We start from the raw sequence: 18,530 nt of genomic DNA on the forward strand, positions 1-18,530 counted from the left end.
CACGCACGCACGCACGCACGCACGCACGCACGCACGCACGCACGCACGCACGCACGCACGCACCCAGACAGAGACAGAGCTCTTGCCTGACGTCCCGTCAGACGGCCGTCAGGCAAGAGCCCTGTCCCATTGGGGGTGGACGATGGGTGAATATCATCTCGCCCAGCTTAGCCTGCTTCCTGGCGGGGTGGGGATCTCTATCCTGGGGTGACTTCTGGCGCTATCGGCCTTCTGCCATAGCGTCCCCACTTGAGGGCTCGAAGGAGGGTGGAAGCACTCTCAGGATGAATATTTTACTAAACACTCATGACAAATAATAAAAAATCTAATACCAAGGCCAAAATTACTTTCTATGATAAAAAAAAAAAAAAAAACAAAAACGCTTAGCAGAGCTACGCAATTATAGTTTTACTGTTCACCATAATATACAAAAATAATTATAAATGAAGCCATTATAAAACCACATATATAAATATATAAATATAAATATTATATATATATATATATATATATATATATATATATATATATATATATATATACATATATATAGAAGAATTGCTCGTTTAATAGTATTAGATTATACCTTAGTGATGATAAAATACGTACTCTCACTCTCACACACGTACGTACGCACACGCACACACACACACACACGTGCAGACACGCGCACGCACACACGCGCCCGCACACTCGCGCACGCACACGCACACACAAACACGCGCGCGCGTGTCTACGTCACACGTACCTGCAGCGCGTCAGCGGCGGCTGCGTGCGCGGCGGGGCGCGCCAGGAAGGCATGCTCGCGGCGCGCCAGGCGCAGGCACGTGAGCGCGGCCGCCAGCCAGCGTCGCCGCGCCGTGCCGCCTTCCGCGCCGCAACGTGCCGCGCGCTCGTACATCACGGCCGCCGCTACGACACACAAAAAATATGATGAAATTAAACATGGAAGACAATCTTTTACTTTGCGCCTCGTCTACAATTTTGTTTGATATGATAGTTTAAATTATAATTAGTACATTACGAAATTATTTATAAATTTTACTTTACAACTACGACGTGACGTGTGTCGACGATGCTGTCGGAGGGCATACCTTTCCTGTAGTGGTGTCGCGAGACGTGCAACGCGTAGAGGAAGTCGTAGTAGGGGTTGTGCGGGTACGGGTCGTGCAGTTTAGCGCGCGCCGCCGCCGCTCGCTCCGCCTCTGCCGCTAGCGCGCCGCACGACACCAGCGCGCCCAGCTGCTTGCGTTCCGCTGCGCAACACCGAGGACGTCAACAACTTAACAGGTCTTCGTGTTTAGCCATAGATTTTTCCATCTATTAATATTGTCTGACTGTTGTTCTTTCGGCTGATGTGAAGTAAAGTGAAGTGAGGTGAGGCGAGGTGAATTCAGATGAGGAGAAGTAAGGTGAAGTCAGGTGAGGTGAGTGGAGGTGAGTTGGTGTGTAGTGAGGTGAGGCGAGTGGGGGAGAGGCGAGCAGCACTCACCGAGCGCGGTGAGCAGCGCGGCGGCGGCGGCGGCGCGCGCGTGCGGCGCGGGGTTGGCGGCCGCCGCCGACAGCGCGCGCGCCACGCGCCCGCCCGACAGGTGCCACTTGAACACCACCCACTGGAACATCGCCTGCGCACGACCGCAACCGGTTACTGGCGCCGCTCACGACACGTAACACGTCGGATTATCATTTTCACAAAACTAGTCAAATCTACTTTACCGCAATACTACCTGCGACAATATTTGAAAGTAAACATATTTCTGACAGACTATTTTTCAAAATAGGGACACACTTTAATATTTTTTAAATTATATTAGATTCGGTTTTTAATCAATCAATTTTTTAATCAAGCAATCCTAAGTACCATTACAGTAGCTCAGAACCAGATCAAAATCAAAAACAGCTTTATTCATATAGGCCTAAGAGCGCTTTCGAATCGTCATTTTACAAATTAATACTTTAAAAATAAATTATTATTTTTATAAAAGTAAAGCTACCACCGATTCGGAATGTAGACTCTGCAGAGAAGAATCGGCAAGAAACTCCACAGTTAGTCTTTTGAAAAATAATATATAAACTGTTTTAAAAGATAATTATGTTTGCTCACAAACGAAAAAAAAACCGACTTCAGTTACATCGACGAGTAATACAACGTAGATCGACGAAAAAATAGTCAAGTAACTGCGCGTTATCAAAGATTACTCAAAAAGTAGTTATCAGATCTCGATAAAATTTATATGTGACCACATGATAAATATCAGCTTTCGATTAAATTAAAAATTATGAAAATCGGTACACCCAGTAAAAAGTTATGCGGATTTTCGAAAGTTACCCTCGATTTCTCTGGGATTTCATCATCAGATCCTGATTTCCTTATCATGGTACCAAACTAGGGATATCTCCTTTCCAACAAAAAAAGAATTATCAAAATCGGTACATCCAGTAGAAAGTTATGCGGTATAATACAACGCAGATCGACGAAAAAAGCGTCAAGTAAAAACGCATTATTAGATATAACTCGGAAAGTAGTTGTTAGATCTCAAATAAATTTAAATGGGACCAAATGACACACACACCACCTTTCGGTAAAAAAAAATGTTGAAATCGGTCCACCCAGTCAAAAGTTCTGAAGTAACATATATATATATATAAAAATACAGTCGAATTGAGAACCTCCTCCTTTTTTGGAAGTCGGTTAAAAATTAGTAACATGTTCCATAAAATACAGCGTCACTAAGTCCACACATCTTTATCAACTATGTAATCCTGCACCGAGTAATAAGCTTTATCTATTATTATTTTTTTAATACAAACTTTAAATTTATGTTGAGACAATTTCAAATTTGTTTGTGGGATTTTATTATACATGCGAATACCATAACCCAGAAAGGAGACGTTTACTTTGCGCAGTTGGAAGCTTGGAGTTACAATTTCTTATTCCTTCTCGTGTTTATAATGCGATTATTACGATTTATTTCAAAACAATGAATATTCTGGTAAATATCTTTAATATTGCTATAAATATACTGCGACGAAATTGTTAATATGTCTACCTGTTGAAAAACATACCGTACAGATGGATATGGAAATTATTGTTCAAAAATTGAAATTTCGAGATGATTACTTTACAAAATTATCTTCTAATATATAATAGATGATGACATACAGGAGTTAGCACGGCGGCGAACACACAACGGGACGTAGCGTTCGGACGGCTCTTACTATTTATTTATTTTTTATTTGCAAGAAATGTGTAGTTAGGACCAGTACCTCCTCGATTCGATCTCGACTCGATTTTTTATTTACATTCGAGTAATATTTTTACACAACTCAATTACTCTTAAAATAAACATCCAAAGTTACTTACCAAATTGGGATCATCTTTGTCGGCGATACTTATGGCCGTTTCTGCTAGTCGTACGACGCACGTACCGGCATCGTGTATCTCGAATAGCTTTATGACCTAAAAAGTATGCTGTTAAGTTATTCGCATTAGAACGGCAAAAAAGAAAAATTTAAAACTTAGATGAAAGTTAAAACCATGAACAAATAATGTTTTTGGACACTTACAGCACGCGACCAAGCCACGTGTGATTTATTTATCCACGATCGTTGTCGCGCCGATAAATAAACTGCCTATCGTACCTCATGATTTACCTCTTATTGTTTTCAGTTAGCATTGCGATTGCTTTGCTGGCTGAAATTAACTGAAAGTTGTAAACTGAGCTAGAAAATAGCCTGCTCAAATCTTGAGCAGCCCCACTGGAGAAGTACCTCGAGCTTACAGAAGATACTATTAAATAATACCGCTTTCAAGCAATAGTGTTCATTTCTATGGTTACTTATGTTCTGGGGAAAGGGGGGAATTGAGAGTAGATACTTCTGGTGTTGCATGCGTCTATAAGGTACGGTGACCGCTTACCATCAGGCCGCTCGCTGTTTGCCGACCTAGTCGTCCGATAAATACCTTCAGGTAGTAGAGCACGAGCGCCTGGTGCTGCGTGAGGCGCGCGTCGGGCGCGGCCACGAGGTGGCGCAGGAAGGGCTCGGTGCTCACGCCCTTGGCGGCGCGGCAGAACGCCGTGTACGCGCCCTCCGCGTCCTCCAGGTCCAGCAGCGCCAGCCCCAGGATGAACTGTCCTGCACAAACAAAAACACTTTTAGATCATAACTAATTATGACTCACCCTTTTCAGCCAGTGTAAGTCCTACGTAAAGTAGCTTTCTAACGGTAAAAAAAATTGTTGACAGAGATACTGTAGGAGTTTATCCATTTCAATAAATTAAGCCTTCATACTCACGGGAGCAGGCGTTCCACTCGCACCAGGGCTCCAGCAGCGCGACGTACTTCTGCACGAGCCGCGGCTGGTTTATCGAGGCCAGCCACCAGCCGAACTCAAATCCACCACTCACCGCCCAACTGTTTTATTTTTGCTAAGGAATTTTCACTGATATTTATCATTTAATATCCATTTTTAAACAAAATTTATAGAATTCATTTTTTTCTTTAGAAGCAACATTTTTCAATATAGTTTACTATTCTATTAATATTCTATGATAATTCTACAATAATACATGAGTATTTACTCCAGTAGTTTATTACGATCAAGATCTCGTATGATTTGGAAACGATCATAATTGTGAGTTTTATTGAGCACAATAACCGAGGTGAGAAGAAAGGTGACTTTTGTCATTTTTAAAGAATAGCAGTTAATAAATTTGTATGAAATAATTGATCAACACTTAATAATTCGAAGTTTTATTTATTTTCTCTTAAAAATTTCGAACCATTCGATATTTTGAACACTCGATAATTCGTAATATTTAATATTAAATGAAAAACTATCAACGGTAGCGATTTTGTCGAACAAGACTCGACGATGGCGGGTACGTTACGTATTTGAAAGTTACGATGAATTGCAGCAAGATTAAAGTTAAAACGTAAACACGTTTATTAAACAGCTAAGGTCGTGTTTAAGTCAATCCGGTTAGCCTACATTTAAACGCTTCAGTGAGCGATGGATACGTAGAAATATCGATCGAGTTCCATGTCAAGTTTTCGTGTTAACGAAAATTCAGCTCTGTCGGTCGAAGACATGTGCTAGAAGGCTCGAGCTCGCAACTCGTAGCATCCCACGATTCCACGACAAGCGCTGTGCGGTGCGCGAGGTCGGCGACGGAAAGGATACAGCTGGTGCGCCAGGTGGTAGGCGGCGAGCGGCAGCGCGCGGAGCCAGTGCGCGGGCGCGCGCGCGGCGGCCAGGTGCGCCCGCGCGCGCGCGCCGCCCGCCGCCGCCACGTACGCGCCCGCCGCACCCAGCGCGCCGCGCCCGCCCTCCGCCGCCGCGCCACCCAGCGCGCCGCGCCCGCCCTCCGCCGCAGCGCCGCCCAGCGCCGTTAGCTTCAGCCGGAACGCCTCCGACGATCCCGCCGCCCTGCCGGTGCACACGCCCGCATTTGTGCTGTGGAATCTCGTCTACTTGTAGATTCCGACTCTACTGTAGTTACGTTGGCGTTCTTGGCGCCTCGTAGTGCCCTTCGGCGCGAAAACGCGAATATTATTCAATGTTTTTACGTATTATGGCTAATAATACAGCGTTACTTTTTTTGTATTTGTACTAATATCTGTTCCCGGTTTGATGTCTCTCTTTGGGGGCCTCCCCACCGTGCCTCGGAGAGCACGTTAAGCCGTCGGTCTCGGTCGTCATCGTATACACCTGATGGAGACCATTTGACGGTAGGGAGTGTATCCCGTGTGCCAGCCGGACGGATAAGCTCCGACACTCGTCCCAGCAGCGGGCCGCACCTGGGGCGCGCGAGCGGCGCGGCGCGCAGCCACAGCAGCGCGCGGTAGGCCTGCCAGTGCACGGCGCAGTGGCCCGCGCCCGGCACGCCGCCCGCGCCGCGCGCCGCGCCCAGCGCCGCCAGCACTCCGCGCACCACGCGCGACCTGCCGACCACCGGCTGCTGGTTATTTACTTAATACAGCCTCTTGAATTATGTTGGACGCGTTACATGTCTTAAAATAACCCAATACGCTTACAAAGTTTTAACTGTACCGAATATTCGTTCTCGATATACCGCGCGACCGTTCTGCGAAACACGGTAGGTGTTGAAAAATATGTCTAGAGTTCGATCCCACGCCGGCACACCGTTGAGCGGAGTCGGTGCTCGAGCTGGGTGACTCTCGCATCAAACTCGAATTGTATCCCCATGTATTAGCATTGCAAACGATGTGCCAGCGAACGTGGTTATACTTTGGTACGCTCAAAGGTATCGAACTTAGCACTGATGAGTTAAAAATGATACCCGTAATTAAATTATAAAAAAATTAATAACTACTTCTTCTTCTTTTATTAAACTACACTGTGAGAAACATTTATTTAAAAAATAATATTTTCAATATATGACATTACTGTTCAGATGCTTTGAAATACATAAACAATTACTTATTAAATACTTATCTACAAATTACAACAATATAACAACCTTGTATATAGTACTTCTATGTAAAATAATTGTTTGCTCACAAAAAAAAATCGACTTCAATTACATCGACAATTAATAAAGCGAAATATGTACGTAAAACTCATTCAAATTGAGAACCTCCTCCCTTTTTTGAAGTCAATCAGTATAAATATTGTTACTGTTAAGTGTTCACCTCATCTCGGCCATCTGCCGGATCGCCTCCGTGACGACTGCAACACCCAAGTCACTAGCGAACAGATTGTCGTATTCGCTCGTATCCTCGTCGTCGTCTGGAACGAAAATATTAGATTAAAACTTCTAATAATATTTCATTTTTAGTTATGAGTACTAACATACTTTTAATTGCCTTAAACAAGATTAAATAAAACAAAAGCTTAAAACAAGATAGTATGTATTGTTTGTCTAACTTAGAGATATTCAATGTAAACAGTTTGTCTAACTTAGAGATATTCAATGTAAACAGTAAAAACAAAGATTACATTATACAACAAAATGAACATTATATGGCCTTACTTTTACAGATATCGATCTCTGGCACATCTAGTCTCAGAGCGTCGTTTAGCTCGAGGACAGCATTTTGCAAATCTTTGATGGGCTCCAAAATTGACGATATCTCATCTATTTGTTCCGGCGTCAACATCTGCAAAAACAAACTTTAAGATATAACTCGCTTCATGTAAAAAGAACGCTGAAAGAAACTGCAGGGGGTGCGTTTGCGCAAGGGTATACTCGCGCACCAAAGTACTACTGTTTTATTTTTTAATTAGGCTTTCACTCACTGGTAGGTACATTAAAAAATACTAGAAATACCAGTGCGAATAATTCGGATTAAATAAGTATAATAACTATCGCTTTACAAAATAACATTTTTTTAAACAAAAGCAATAACAAATTTTTTAGTTTTTGAAATATCGTATTCAAAAATATTAATTATCTGTACTCTCGATATTCGTATTTGATTCGTTTTTATGTGTTGAAAATGATAAATTGATATTTGTTTTTAATGAAATAAATAATAAATGGAGTTTTATAAGTGTCCGTATGCTAATGTGTTTGACAGGGGTTTGTTTACTAAATAAGACTGTTCCAAAAAATGGACAGTAGGAAAAAGTTTTTTCAAGAATTGTTTACCAAATAAGACTATTCCAAAAAATGGACAGTAGGAAAAAGTTTTTTCAAGAATTGGCAACACTGTAAATCGCCTTTGCGCATTTTGACAGTCAGCGTTCTTTTTACATGACGCGAATTATACGTTATAAATAATTATTTATCGTTGTGTCCATTTGTTATAAGTATTCTTTCGTAAAGGATCCAAACGTCGCAATTAGTGGTTTGATTGGCACCTTATGTCCACTTTCCTGCGAACCGTCAAAGAATAGTTATAAATATTTTTTCTCATTTTTCTATGTAAAAATATTTCGTAATTTAAAACTTTTGTTCGCGATAGTATTTTGAGTCGACGTCGAACTGTCCAACCAATAGCACACCGGCAAGCATGCGACACCGTGATAAACACGGTGGCCCCCTACCTCATACCACCAAATAGACCGATAAATTGCTTCTGCGCAGCTTCAAGGCCAGCGTTCTTTTTACATGATGTGAACATAACTAAAACAATTCACTGTTGAAAATATCATGAAGTTATAGTTTTAATAGTCGGTAACAAGTAAAGCGATAATATTAAAACAATACAGTCCAAAAGAAAACCTTCTTTTTTGAAATCGGTTAAAAATAATATCAATTAGGATAGAGAGGAACTGAGGTAGAACACAACAGGAAATAACCTGCTCAAGATCTGGAGCAGCCCGTCGGTGAAAGTACCTAATCCTTACAGAAAATCACGGCTAAATAATACTGCAAGCAGTGTTGTGTTCCTACGGTGAGTAAGGCGACAAGAGTTCGTTGAAGTAATTCAAATCTAAAATCAATACTGGTCTCAAATAGTGTCAGTGTCGTGTGTCAGTGGTTAGGAAGGTGACCAGAGCTCCTAGGGGGGTTTGGAGGTAGGGTTGACTCTTGCGTGTCGCAAGCGTCTGTGAGCTACGGTGGGCGCTTCCCACCAGGTGCGGCGCCCTAGTCGAACAACGGAAGGCTCGGGCGTACCGGAGAGCGCTGGTCCTGCGGCGCGGCCAGCAGCAGGTGCAGCAGGCGCGGCAGCAGGCGGTGCTGCGGCGCGGCGCACGCGAACAGGCGCCGCTCCAGCTCCGCCGCGCCCGCCGCCGTGGCCGCGCGCTCCCAGCGCGCGCCCGCCAGCACCACGCGCACCGCGTCCGCCGACAGCTCCGCCTCGCCGCCTGCACACGCGACGCTTGAGCCACGCGCATACGGTTCAACGATTTCAACTGAGGCAGGGCACAGCAGGAACTTCCTGCTCGAGTACCTCGACCTCACAGAAGACCACAGCTAAATATAACTGTTTTCAAGCAGTATTGTGGTCCTGTTGGTGAGTAAGGTGACCAGAGCTCCTGGGGGGGGGGATTGGGAATTGGGTCGGCAACGCGCTTGCGATGTTTCTGGTGTTGCAAGCGTCTATAAGCTACGGTAATCTCTTAGCATCAGGTGAGCCGTACGCTTGTTTGCCGAACTAGTGATATAAAAAAAAAATGTAGCTGAGATTTACTTCGAGCCGTCGGATTTATTTTGCTATATTAATGCCATTATCATATTCGTACAGGCTTCACGAAATCGGTTTTTTTAAATTAGGAGACGAGGAATGGAATTAAAGTTTTACAACAGCGATGAAAAACGATAACTGTCTGCCGAGAAGGATACTGTCTTTTAGCCGACCACGGCAGAGATGACATTGACCTGCCGCTCATCAATCGCAATAGCTTTTTGTATGGCATTAACGACGATCGTGTATAGTAAATCCAACAGCCTCACTGGCAGCGACGTCCGGCAAGGTGTCCTCGGGCGACAGCATGATGCGCTCCAGCGGCTCGAGCTGGCACACCAGCGACACGCCCGCGCACCGCACGAGCGCGCACCACCAGCCCCAGCCGCCGTGCGCCACCAGCAGCCCCAGCGGCCGCGTCAGCCCCTCCATGTATTGCAGGCACCAGCTGTACAGATCTGACCAGCACCTGGACGAGTTTACCTCTATTCAATCCGGATTAAACGAACGAATGTACGCGTATCGTTTACGCAGGCACGAGCATACGTATACCTGTGTTTATATTTGTATGCGTGTGTATGTATGTGAAAAGATACAATCAACAGTTTAAGCGAGTCATTCTAATACAATTAAAATATTCATATTGAGTATACAACTTTCTTGTTTTTCAAAATTTTGAATAATAATTAACAAATTTACAAAATAAGCCGACGATTTATGCTGCTTAAGTTACACATAGCGGGTTATATAATAAATAGAAAAAAAAATCCCCACGGAGCTGCGTTAGCGAAATCTGTTAAGTGCAGTAGGTACTTGTGCATGAGGTGCGCGTGGTCGTGCGCGGGCGCGCGCGCGGTGAGGCCGCGCATGCGCGCCTGCACGGCGCCCAGCACCGCCTCGCCCAGCTCCGCGTCCGCGCCCGCCTCGCCGCCCCACGTGCGCCGGTAGATCTGCACCGAGAAATGTTTATTTTTTTATTTTACAATCTGCCTTCCAACATCGATCGAAGACTGTGTTATCGGCTCGCTCTTCGTACCGGATCTCGTTTACATACCTCAGTCTCACGCAAACACCGAACACACACTACATCAGCCTTTCCAAAAGTGGGCGATAACGCCCCCTTGAGGGCGCTGCAGGCATAAAGGGTAAGAGACCCAGAAAAAAATGGTGGCGTTAGTTAACTTGAGATCTGACCGCCGCTGTTTACTACCTACTGCGCTCAGGTATCAAGTTAATTCTTGAGGTAGTAAGTCTCGTTTAGAATTAATGTTTAGTCTTCGTTAATATAGCTCGCAATAATTAATTTAATTTGAAGTTATAGTGGTTTTTAAGTTGATGCAAAAATGGGGGGGGGGCACTATAAAATAATTTACTCTCAAAGTGGGCAGTAGACAAAATAAGTTTGGGAACCCCTGCACTACAGTGTGGAGATGAACACATTACGATTTATTTTTTTAAATAATACAAGTCTTTGGGTTTTAATGTCGCGTTTTCGTTTAACAAAAAAAAAAAACTTTAAAATATTGCACTACACGGAAATGTTGTGTATAGATAAACGCTTCACATTTAGCCCAATTTTTTGAAAATGTGAATGCTGCATCTTTGTTTCGTGTAATATACAAAAATGTCGCGTAACGTTACCACGAGCGCCTTCCTGACGACGGCGGGCGGGAAGAGGCCGGGCGCCAGCAGCCGCTCGCGGTAGTGCTGGTGCGCCGCCAGCTGCGGCAGCGGCGCCGCCGGCTCGCGCGCCGCCACCGCGCGCCACGCCGCCTCCGCGCCCAGCGCGCTGCCTGCACGCCACGGTCAGGGACTGTTACCGGCTCGCGTAGTGGGTTTATATGTGATAACAACTTGACGAAAGAACCGGCCAAACGCGACTCGGACTCGTGCACCGAGGGTTCCGTACAAAAAATTAGTAAACATATTTTTATTATATGATATAATTGATAATTTATGCTTTTCTGCTCTCTCCGTGAGCGAAATTCTGCTGTATCTGTGCTATCAGACGTTGCTTCGTACCAAATTTCATCGTTCTGAGTTCACGGGAAAAAGTAAGTTTTGATTCCCTTGCGAGTGTCGAAAATTTGCAGCATAAACAGCTATACAGCGGCATATCTTTTGATTGCGTTAGCTTAGAAGTTTGGTTTTTCCCAAGCTCCAAGGGACAGTAGACCTGAGTATTTGATATAAATTTCAGCTTGATACCTCTACATGTTCCTGAGAAAAAGGTCTTGACAGACAGACAGACAACAAAGTGATCCTATAAGGGGTTCGTTATTTATTTTTGAGGTACAGAATCCTAACATTATAACATAAAGGCTAAGCCCTCCTCACACAAATGTTTTTTTTTTTTTTTTATATACAACTAGGTCGTCAAACAAGCGTACAGCTTAATTAGTAAGCGATTAGCGAAGCACACAAATCCCTGCAATTCCAGAAGCATTGGAAGCATGTTGCCAACCCTACCCCCAATCCCCCCAGGAGCTTTGGTCACCTTACTCACCACAGGAACACGACACTGCTTAAAAGCAATGTTATTTGGCTCTGTGATCTTCTGTAAGAATTAGGTACTTTCACCGACGGATTCCTCCAGATTTTGAGCAGGATATTTCCTGCTTTGCCGTATCTCAATGAAAAAATTTAAAATGATATATATACGTAAGTGTATACTGTAGTACGTAAAATATGAAACAGTAAAAGTAAATAAAGTTTATGCTTCTCTTTTAAATTTTATAATTTTCTTAACAAATATAACTTAACAACTGAGGTAGGACACAGCAGATTTCCTGCTCAAAATGTGGAGCAGTCCGACTGGGGTTGTACCTCGACCTTACAGAAGATAATAGCTAAATAAAATAAAAATTGTGTTCCTCTTGGTGAGTAAGGTGACCAGAGCTCCTGGGGGGAATGGGGATGGGGTCGGCAACGCGCTTGCGATGTTTCTGGTGTTGCAGGCGTGTATAAGCTACGGTAATTGCTTACCACCAGGTGAGCCGTACGCTTGTTTGCCGAAATAGTGATATAAAAAAAAAAAATGTAGCTGAAATTTACTTCGAGCCGTCGGATTTATTTTGCTATATTAATGCCATTATCATATTCGTATAGGTTTCACGAAATCGGTTTGTTTGCCGATCTAGTGACATAAAAAAATGTATATACTAAATAAATTCACTTAAAGTAAAATATTACCTAAAATAATGTTTAAAAAATACACTGTTTTAATTAATAAAATTGATTTTTCTGTACATTAGTAACAATATTTTCGAACTTACTTGTAATAATCGCATCGCCATCAGGTTGGGTCCATAGAGCCCATATGACATGGTTTCCTTCTCCATAACCAATTTGATAATCAAGTAGGTCTAACTAAAATTTAACAAAAAAAAAAGTTTAAATTTGCAGATTATGAAAATATATATGTAACTTATATTTAATTTACTAGACATTTCATGTAATTTTATATTCATTGATATTTATGGTTATTGCTTCAATATTTTCCCCAATAAATACGTTTTTAAATATAAAATATTTTTCCAAAATAAATATTTAACATATAATTATGTATAGAGATTGTAGCATTCAAACAAACGCTCTTGAATTTTATTATATTTAGTAGAGAAATATATTTTCAATATATGTAAATTAAGATGTAAAAATACCTGCGGTCCAAAAATTTGGCAAATTTGTGAAAATTTAATTGCTCCAGCTCCTCCATCAAGCATTTTCATCATAACAAATTCACATTCATTTGGAAATGACAAATAAGCCACTAATATTGTACTTCCATCCGATCCTTTTATATTCCGCAGCATATGGCCATGAGCTATAAGAAAACTCACATTAGAATATTATCTTAAATCAAATTGATAGAGCTCAACCTTAATAGTAACAATTATCAATATGTCTATGATTTAGACATAATTTATGCAGATTATTTTAGTAAGACAATTTATTTATACTAACAAAAAAAATATTTTTTTTATCTCAGTCAACTTATGTTATTGACTGTATGTATTGTTTTTATTTTTATGCTTCACTAGCTTCTGCCCGCGACTTCGTCCGTATGGACTCCGCTCCTATTAGTCTTAGCGTGATGATATATAGCCTATAGCCTTCCTCGATAAATGGGCAATCTAACTATGTGATAATTGGAATTTAACTACTTTTATTGTTTGAACTACTAGTTTGTTTATTATTAAAAACTTGTCCAACCTGCTTCAATATTTGTATCCAGTCCTAAGCTTAACACGTTGAACGCCATGACGGACACCATATGTCCGACAGCATACTTTCGCCTGGGGCCACACCAATAAATCGAGAATCGTCAAAAAATTGTTAAGGTGTTTTTCTGCAAATATTGTCAGCGAAAACCTCAAAAACAATGGGCGACTGACGGAAACAGTTATTTACCCATTATTTTCCAAGATCTCAAGTGGCAGACACCAGCTATAACATTTTTGGAAACAATTTGTTAAAAAGCCTATAAATTCAAAGTGTTTTCGATTTTTTTTTTGTGCTATGTGGCCTTATTGCACTGTGAGGCCGCGCGGGTCACTTGCCTTAGTAAAAACAGTCGAAACACTGTCTGTCGGCTCCCTAGAGGCTTCTGAAGTGATCGAGGGCATGCGGACACACGGTGTCCGACACGGCCTCTTGGACCCAATATAATGGCAGTCACATGGTGTCCGTCGCGGCCCACTGGACTAAACATGGTTTTTGGTCTGGCGTTCAACGTGTTAAAGATTTGTTATTTTTCTTTGTCAACGGCATATTGTATTCTGAAATAGCCGGACAATTTATTTCCGACAATGTGCCGGGTGGCAATTGAAAGAATTTTTTTAAATCAGACCAGTAGTTACTGAGATTAGTGCAAACAAAGAAACAAACGAACTTTTTAGCTTCATAATATTAATATAATTATACATTTAAAAGTTTTATAAATATAAAAGTTATATTTCAGAAAATATGACCATATTTATTTATTTATTTTATTTATTTATAAGAAATATTAATAAATAAATATTAAGAAATACATATACATACATACATATACTCACGCCTTTCCCGTAGGGGTAAGCAGAGACCACTTCTTTCCACTTGCTACGATCCTTTCGCTTCTTTCGCTTCGTCCACTTTCATTATTCCCTTCATACATGCTCTTCAGTTTAGGGTACTCTTGACCTGGCCTTTTTTCAAGACGTCCCTAATTTGGTCTCGGAACGTCCGCCTAGGTCTACCCCTTCCAACCTTTCCATTCACAGTCGCCTTTACACTTTTTCCGTCAATCGTTCTTCACTAATTCTCTCGACATGACCAAACCATCTGAGCATATCTTTCTCAATTTTTGTCACTACATCTTCTTTCAGACCACAACATTTCCTTATCTCACTATTTCTTATCCTGTCACTCGGTTTAACTCCTATCATACTTCTCAACGCTCTCATCTCAATTGCATTTATTCTGCTTTCATGTTTCTTCTGCCATACCCAACTTTCACTTCCGTACATGAGTGTCGGAACCAACACCCCCTCATGCACAGCCAAACGAGCCTTGTTAGACACCTTCCGACTGCTCATAAATGAGTGCAAAGCTCCATTCACCCTGTTTCCTGCATTCACTCTTCTTTCAATATCCATTCCATCTCTTGTAAACTTTGATCCCAGATACACAAACTCATTCACCTGTTTAAGTTGTTCATGTCTAATCACGATATTGCAGTCTGTCACTACCTCATCTCTTTCAAACACCATCACTTTCGTCTTCTTTACATTCATCTTGATTCCCTTTCTTACAAAGACTCCACTCATATCAGTTACCATCTCCTGCAACTCCTCAGGCGAAGACGCAAGTAATACTTGATCGTCAGCATAGAGAAGACATTTGATGAGTAACTCATTCATTCTCAGCCCATTTTCATTCTCTTTTAAATCTGTCAAACAATTGTCCATGAATAGATTAAACAGCCACTGTGACGCTACACATCCCTGTCTAACACCTTTTTCGATATTAAACCATTCAGTGTATGCTCCATTTATCCTCACCAAGCACTAGAATCCATATAAAGAGATTGTAATGCTCGTATGAGGACACTGCTCACACCATTCACAGACAATGCTGACCACAATTCATTCCTCATCACTCTATCATAGGCCTTTTCTAAATACACGAACGCGCAACAGACTTTTTTGTTTTAGCCAAACACTTTTCGGCTATGCACCGCAAAGAAAAGACCTGATCCATACATCCCCTATTTAAATCCTGCTTGTGCATCCCATACCTTATCGTCTGTTTATATCTTAATTCACAATAATTAATTGTGAATTAAGAAATAAATTAAATTAAATTAAAACAGAAGTCCACATCTTATGATTTAAGCACATATTGTAAGAAAATATACAGCACTTACGAGGGGGTTTAGGTTTTACTAATGTCTGTGACAAGGGAGCTGATACAGCTGTGGGAGCACCTCCCTCATCTAACAGCCAAGCACGTAGACATGTGTCTCCACATACAGCTACAGCTAAATTGTTTACTAGCACTACTCCGTATGAGTCAACGCCATCACTGCTCTTTCCTCTGAAATATTATTATAACGGGTACAGCCATGGATTGAACCTGTTGCGCTGGCGGTTGCGGGTTCGATCCCTGCACATGACAAGCATTTGTATTGGCCATACAGGTGTTTGCCGTGGTCTGGGTGTTTGTGCAGTCCTTGTGGGTCTCCTCACCATGCCTCGAGAGCACGTTAAGCCGTCGGTCCCGGTTGTTATTATGTACACCTTATAGCGATCGTTACTCACAGTAGGTAATATATCCGCCAACCCACATTGGAGCAGCGTGGTGGATTAAGCTCTGATCCTTCTCCTACATGGGGAAAGAGACCTATGCCCAGTAGTGGGATATTACAGGCTGAAGCGAAATATATGATAATTATTTTACCTGCATACTGCTAAACTATTTCAAGTAAAAAAAAGGAAAAGTTTAATTTGCCTCCAGCTTCACTTATGATTTTCAGATATTATCACATATGTGTTGTTGTTTCTTTCACACTGTCTTTCAAACAAAATTAAAACTCTTAGCTTTTAGTATTTAACTAATTAAAGACATTATATTAAACATTGTGATGTAAATCAATCACTACATAGTATAAAACAAAGTCGCTTTCTGTGTCCCTATGTATGCTTAAATCTTTAAAACTAGGCAACGGATTTTGATGCAGTTTTTTTTAATAGATAGAATGATTGAAGGGGAAGGTTTATATGCATAACACATGCGTAATATAATAGAGGAACATTGATAGTTTTTGCAACCGTGCGAAGCCGGGGCGGGTCGCTAGTAATAAGTTAAAGTGAACATTTATATATGAAAAAATAATAATAATAACCTTAATGCACCAGTAATTCCAGAAAGAAATCTTGGTACAGTAGACTCTCTTTTCAGGATTGTTGTGACAGCAGAACCGGTAACTGGTAACTTGACTAATAGTAACCCTCCATCTCCTCCATACCCAAAAGCGAGAGCAAATACAGCTTCACCATTGTCACGGAGAAGAGATGCACAGGAATGAGCTACACCAGTATCTGAAATAGCAAAATATATTATTTCATTATCCTTTTAAAATGCGTATGCGTGCAAGGTCAAGGTTGTTATGCTGCTGTATATAATACACTCAAATATAATCAGTTTCAAATTAACATATGTAACTTTAGAGAAAAAAAATCATTCATTTTTAATTTAATAGATAAATAGAATTTTTAACTTAATAATATAAATAAAGATTTCTAAAATTTTGTACTTACTTGTATTAGAATATTGATTTAGAATATAATAGTTATTTGGATTATTAATTGTATTTGTATCATGAAAGATTGATGGTGTGACACTGCATATTGATCCAAAAGTAGACTGCAATAAGATAATCATAAGTAAAACAAATAAATGATAATAAAAATTGTTCAGGTACAGAAAAAGAAATGTTCTTACTTTTCTATCTATAACATCAGGATGAGGGAAAATTAGTCTGTGTACTGAAGATACAGTAGCAGCTAATATAATGACTTGCTGTGTTGATGTTCTTTCATAACATGTTAAATTATTGAGAGGAGGCGTCCCTGCTGCTACTTTGCATATTAAATTACATGAAGACAAGTTAACATCTAAAGAAGCCTCTGACAATTCAATAGAGTCTGATGTGGTTTGCCTAAAATTAAAATTATGTTAACACTTCGATATAATTGTTATAAATAAGACAAAAAAAAACTTTTACCAATATATAAAACGATTTCTTGTGTTAGCTTTTTTGGAATCCTTATACCAATATCCACCGCCTTTATGGGGAAGCTTTATATCTTGTAAAGTACTGTGTGTACCTCCTAAAATAAAGACAAGGCAAATGTAAACGTTTATTCAACACTTCGCTGCTTGTATTATACTGCAGTTGTGTACTTCTAAACCTAAATTAATTATTACCTGTATTAAGAACTATTTCCTTCCATTTCTCCGGAATTTTATAGTTTGGGGTAATTTCTTTAAAAGTAACCGGTATTGTGTCGACAAACTCCATATTAAATTTATGAATTACGGAAATAAAATTAGTCTAATAGTCTTAGTTTAAGTTATAATTAAATTATAATCACTGTATAATACTAAAAAAATATATATCGTAATTTTTCTGAGTTAAAGTACTTTTAAATAAAAACTAACATGAACGTGAAGTAAGGCGGGCACATTGACAGTGACTAACATTTGACAATGACAATAGAAAATTCATTCGTAGAGTTCAATAGATGCAATCTCAGTTCTCATTCCTTGTTATAAAACAAAACCTATTAGAATCTATACAAATAAATAAAATTGAAGTGTCTGTTTGTAATATTAAAATAACCGCTTTTTTAATAAATGCATATGGATGTATACACGGTACATATACCAAAATAATATTTTTTACAATTTTTTGTCTGTCTGTCTGTTTGTTCCGCTTTCGGCTAATTTCAGAAACGGCTGGACCGATTTTGACAGGACTTTTACTAGCAGATGATGTAGTAAGCAGCTGATGTAGTAAGGAGTAATGCTACTTTTATTATAGAAATTTATTTATTTTATAACTCTGTGAACTGTACAAAGTTTTTTATTAAATTCCACGCGAACAAAGTCGTGGGCACAGCTTAATTTTTAAATAAAACTTCTATTAAACTGTGACATTTATATTATATTGTATAAGGATAATGGTGTTAGATTGAATGGGTAAGCAATTACAACATTTGAAAATCGCAATATTATACGCTTCAGCTGTATCATCTCACTCCTGGCCATAAGCCTCATCCACCATGCTGCTCCAAGGCGGGTTGGCAGATATATTCTTTACTATGAGTAACGATCGCTTTCAGGTGTACATGATAACGACCGGGACCGACGGCTTAACGTGCTCT

The 18,530-nt window shown here is 40.6% G+C and overlaps 1 protein-coding gene across 1 annotated transcript; it reads right to left on the reverse strand.

The window, feature by feature from the left end:
• Positions 1-5,097: 5,097 nt before the first annotated feature.
• On the reverse strand, positions 5,098-17,665 carry LOC123659386 (nuclear pore complex protein Nup160 homolog). The gene is made up of 16 exons (XM_045594601.1): positions 17,572-17,665; positions 17,417-17,474; positions 17,086-17,302; positions 16,902-17,007; positions 16,487-16,682; positions 15,509-15,678; positions 12,762-12,925; positions 12,375-12,468; positions 10,741-10,892; positions 9,874-10,049; positions 9,369-9,568; positions 8,589-8,779; positions 6,999-7,125; positions 6,658-6,754; positions 5,803-5,946; positions 5,098-5,458 (listed from the first exon to the last, which is right to left on the reverse strand). Exons 1-16 carry the CDS (start codon positions 17,663-17,665, stop codon positions 5,098-5,100), a joined length of 2,547 nt encoding a protein of 848 aa, XP_045450557.1.
• Positions 17,666-18,530: the final 865 nt, after the last annotated feature.

This window comes from Melitaea cinxia, chromosome 14 (genome assembly GCF_905220565.1).
Source record: "Melitaea cinxia chromosome 14, ilMelCinx1.1, whole genome shotgun sequence".
In the NCBI taxonomy this organism is placed as follows: domain Eukaryota; kingdom Metazoa; phylum Arthropoda; class Insecta; order Lepidoptera; family Nymphalidae; genus Melitaea; species Melitaea cinxia.

Bases quoted from the DNA above. Each gene is read 5' to 3' on its own strand.
- LOC123659386 (XM_045594601.1), bottom strand. From the start codon at position 17,665: ATGGAGTTTGTCGACACAATACCGGTTACTTTTAAAGAAATTACCCCA. The intron at 12,926-15,508 runs GTAAGTGCTGTA...GTTTTCTTATAG, and splicing joins AGTAAAACCTAAACCCCCTC to CTCATGGCCATATGCTGCGG. The intron at 5,459-5,802 runs GTGCGGCCCGCT...GAGATTCCACAG, and splicing joins GCGCCGCTCGCGCGCCCCAG to CACAAATGCGGGCGTGTGCA.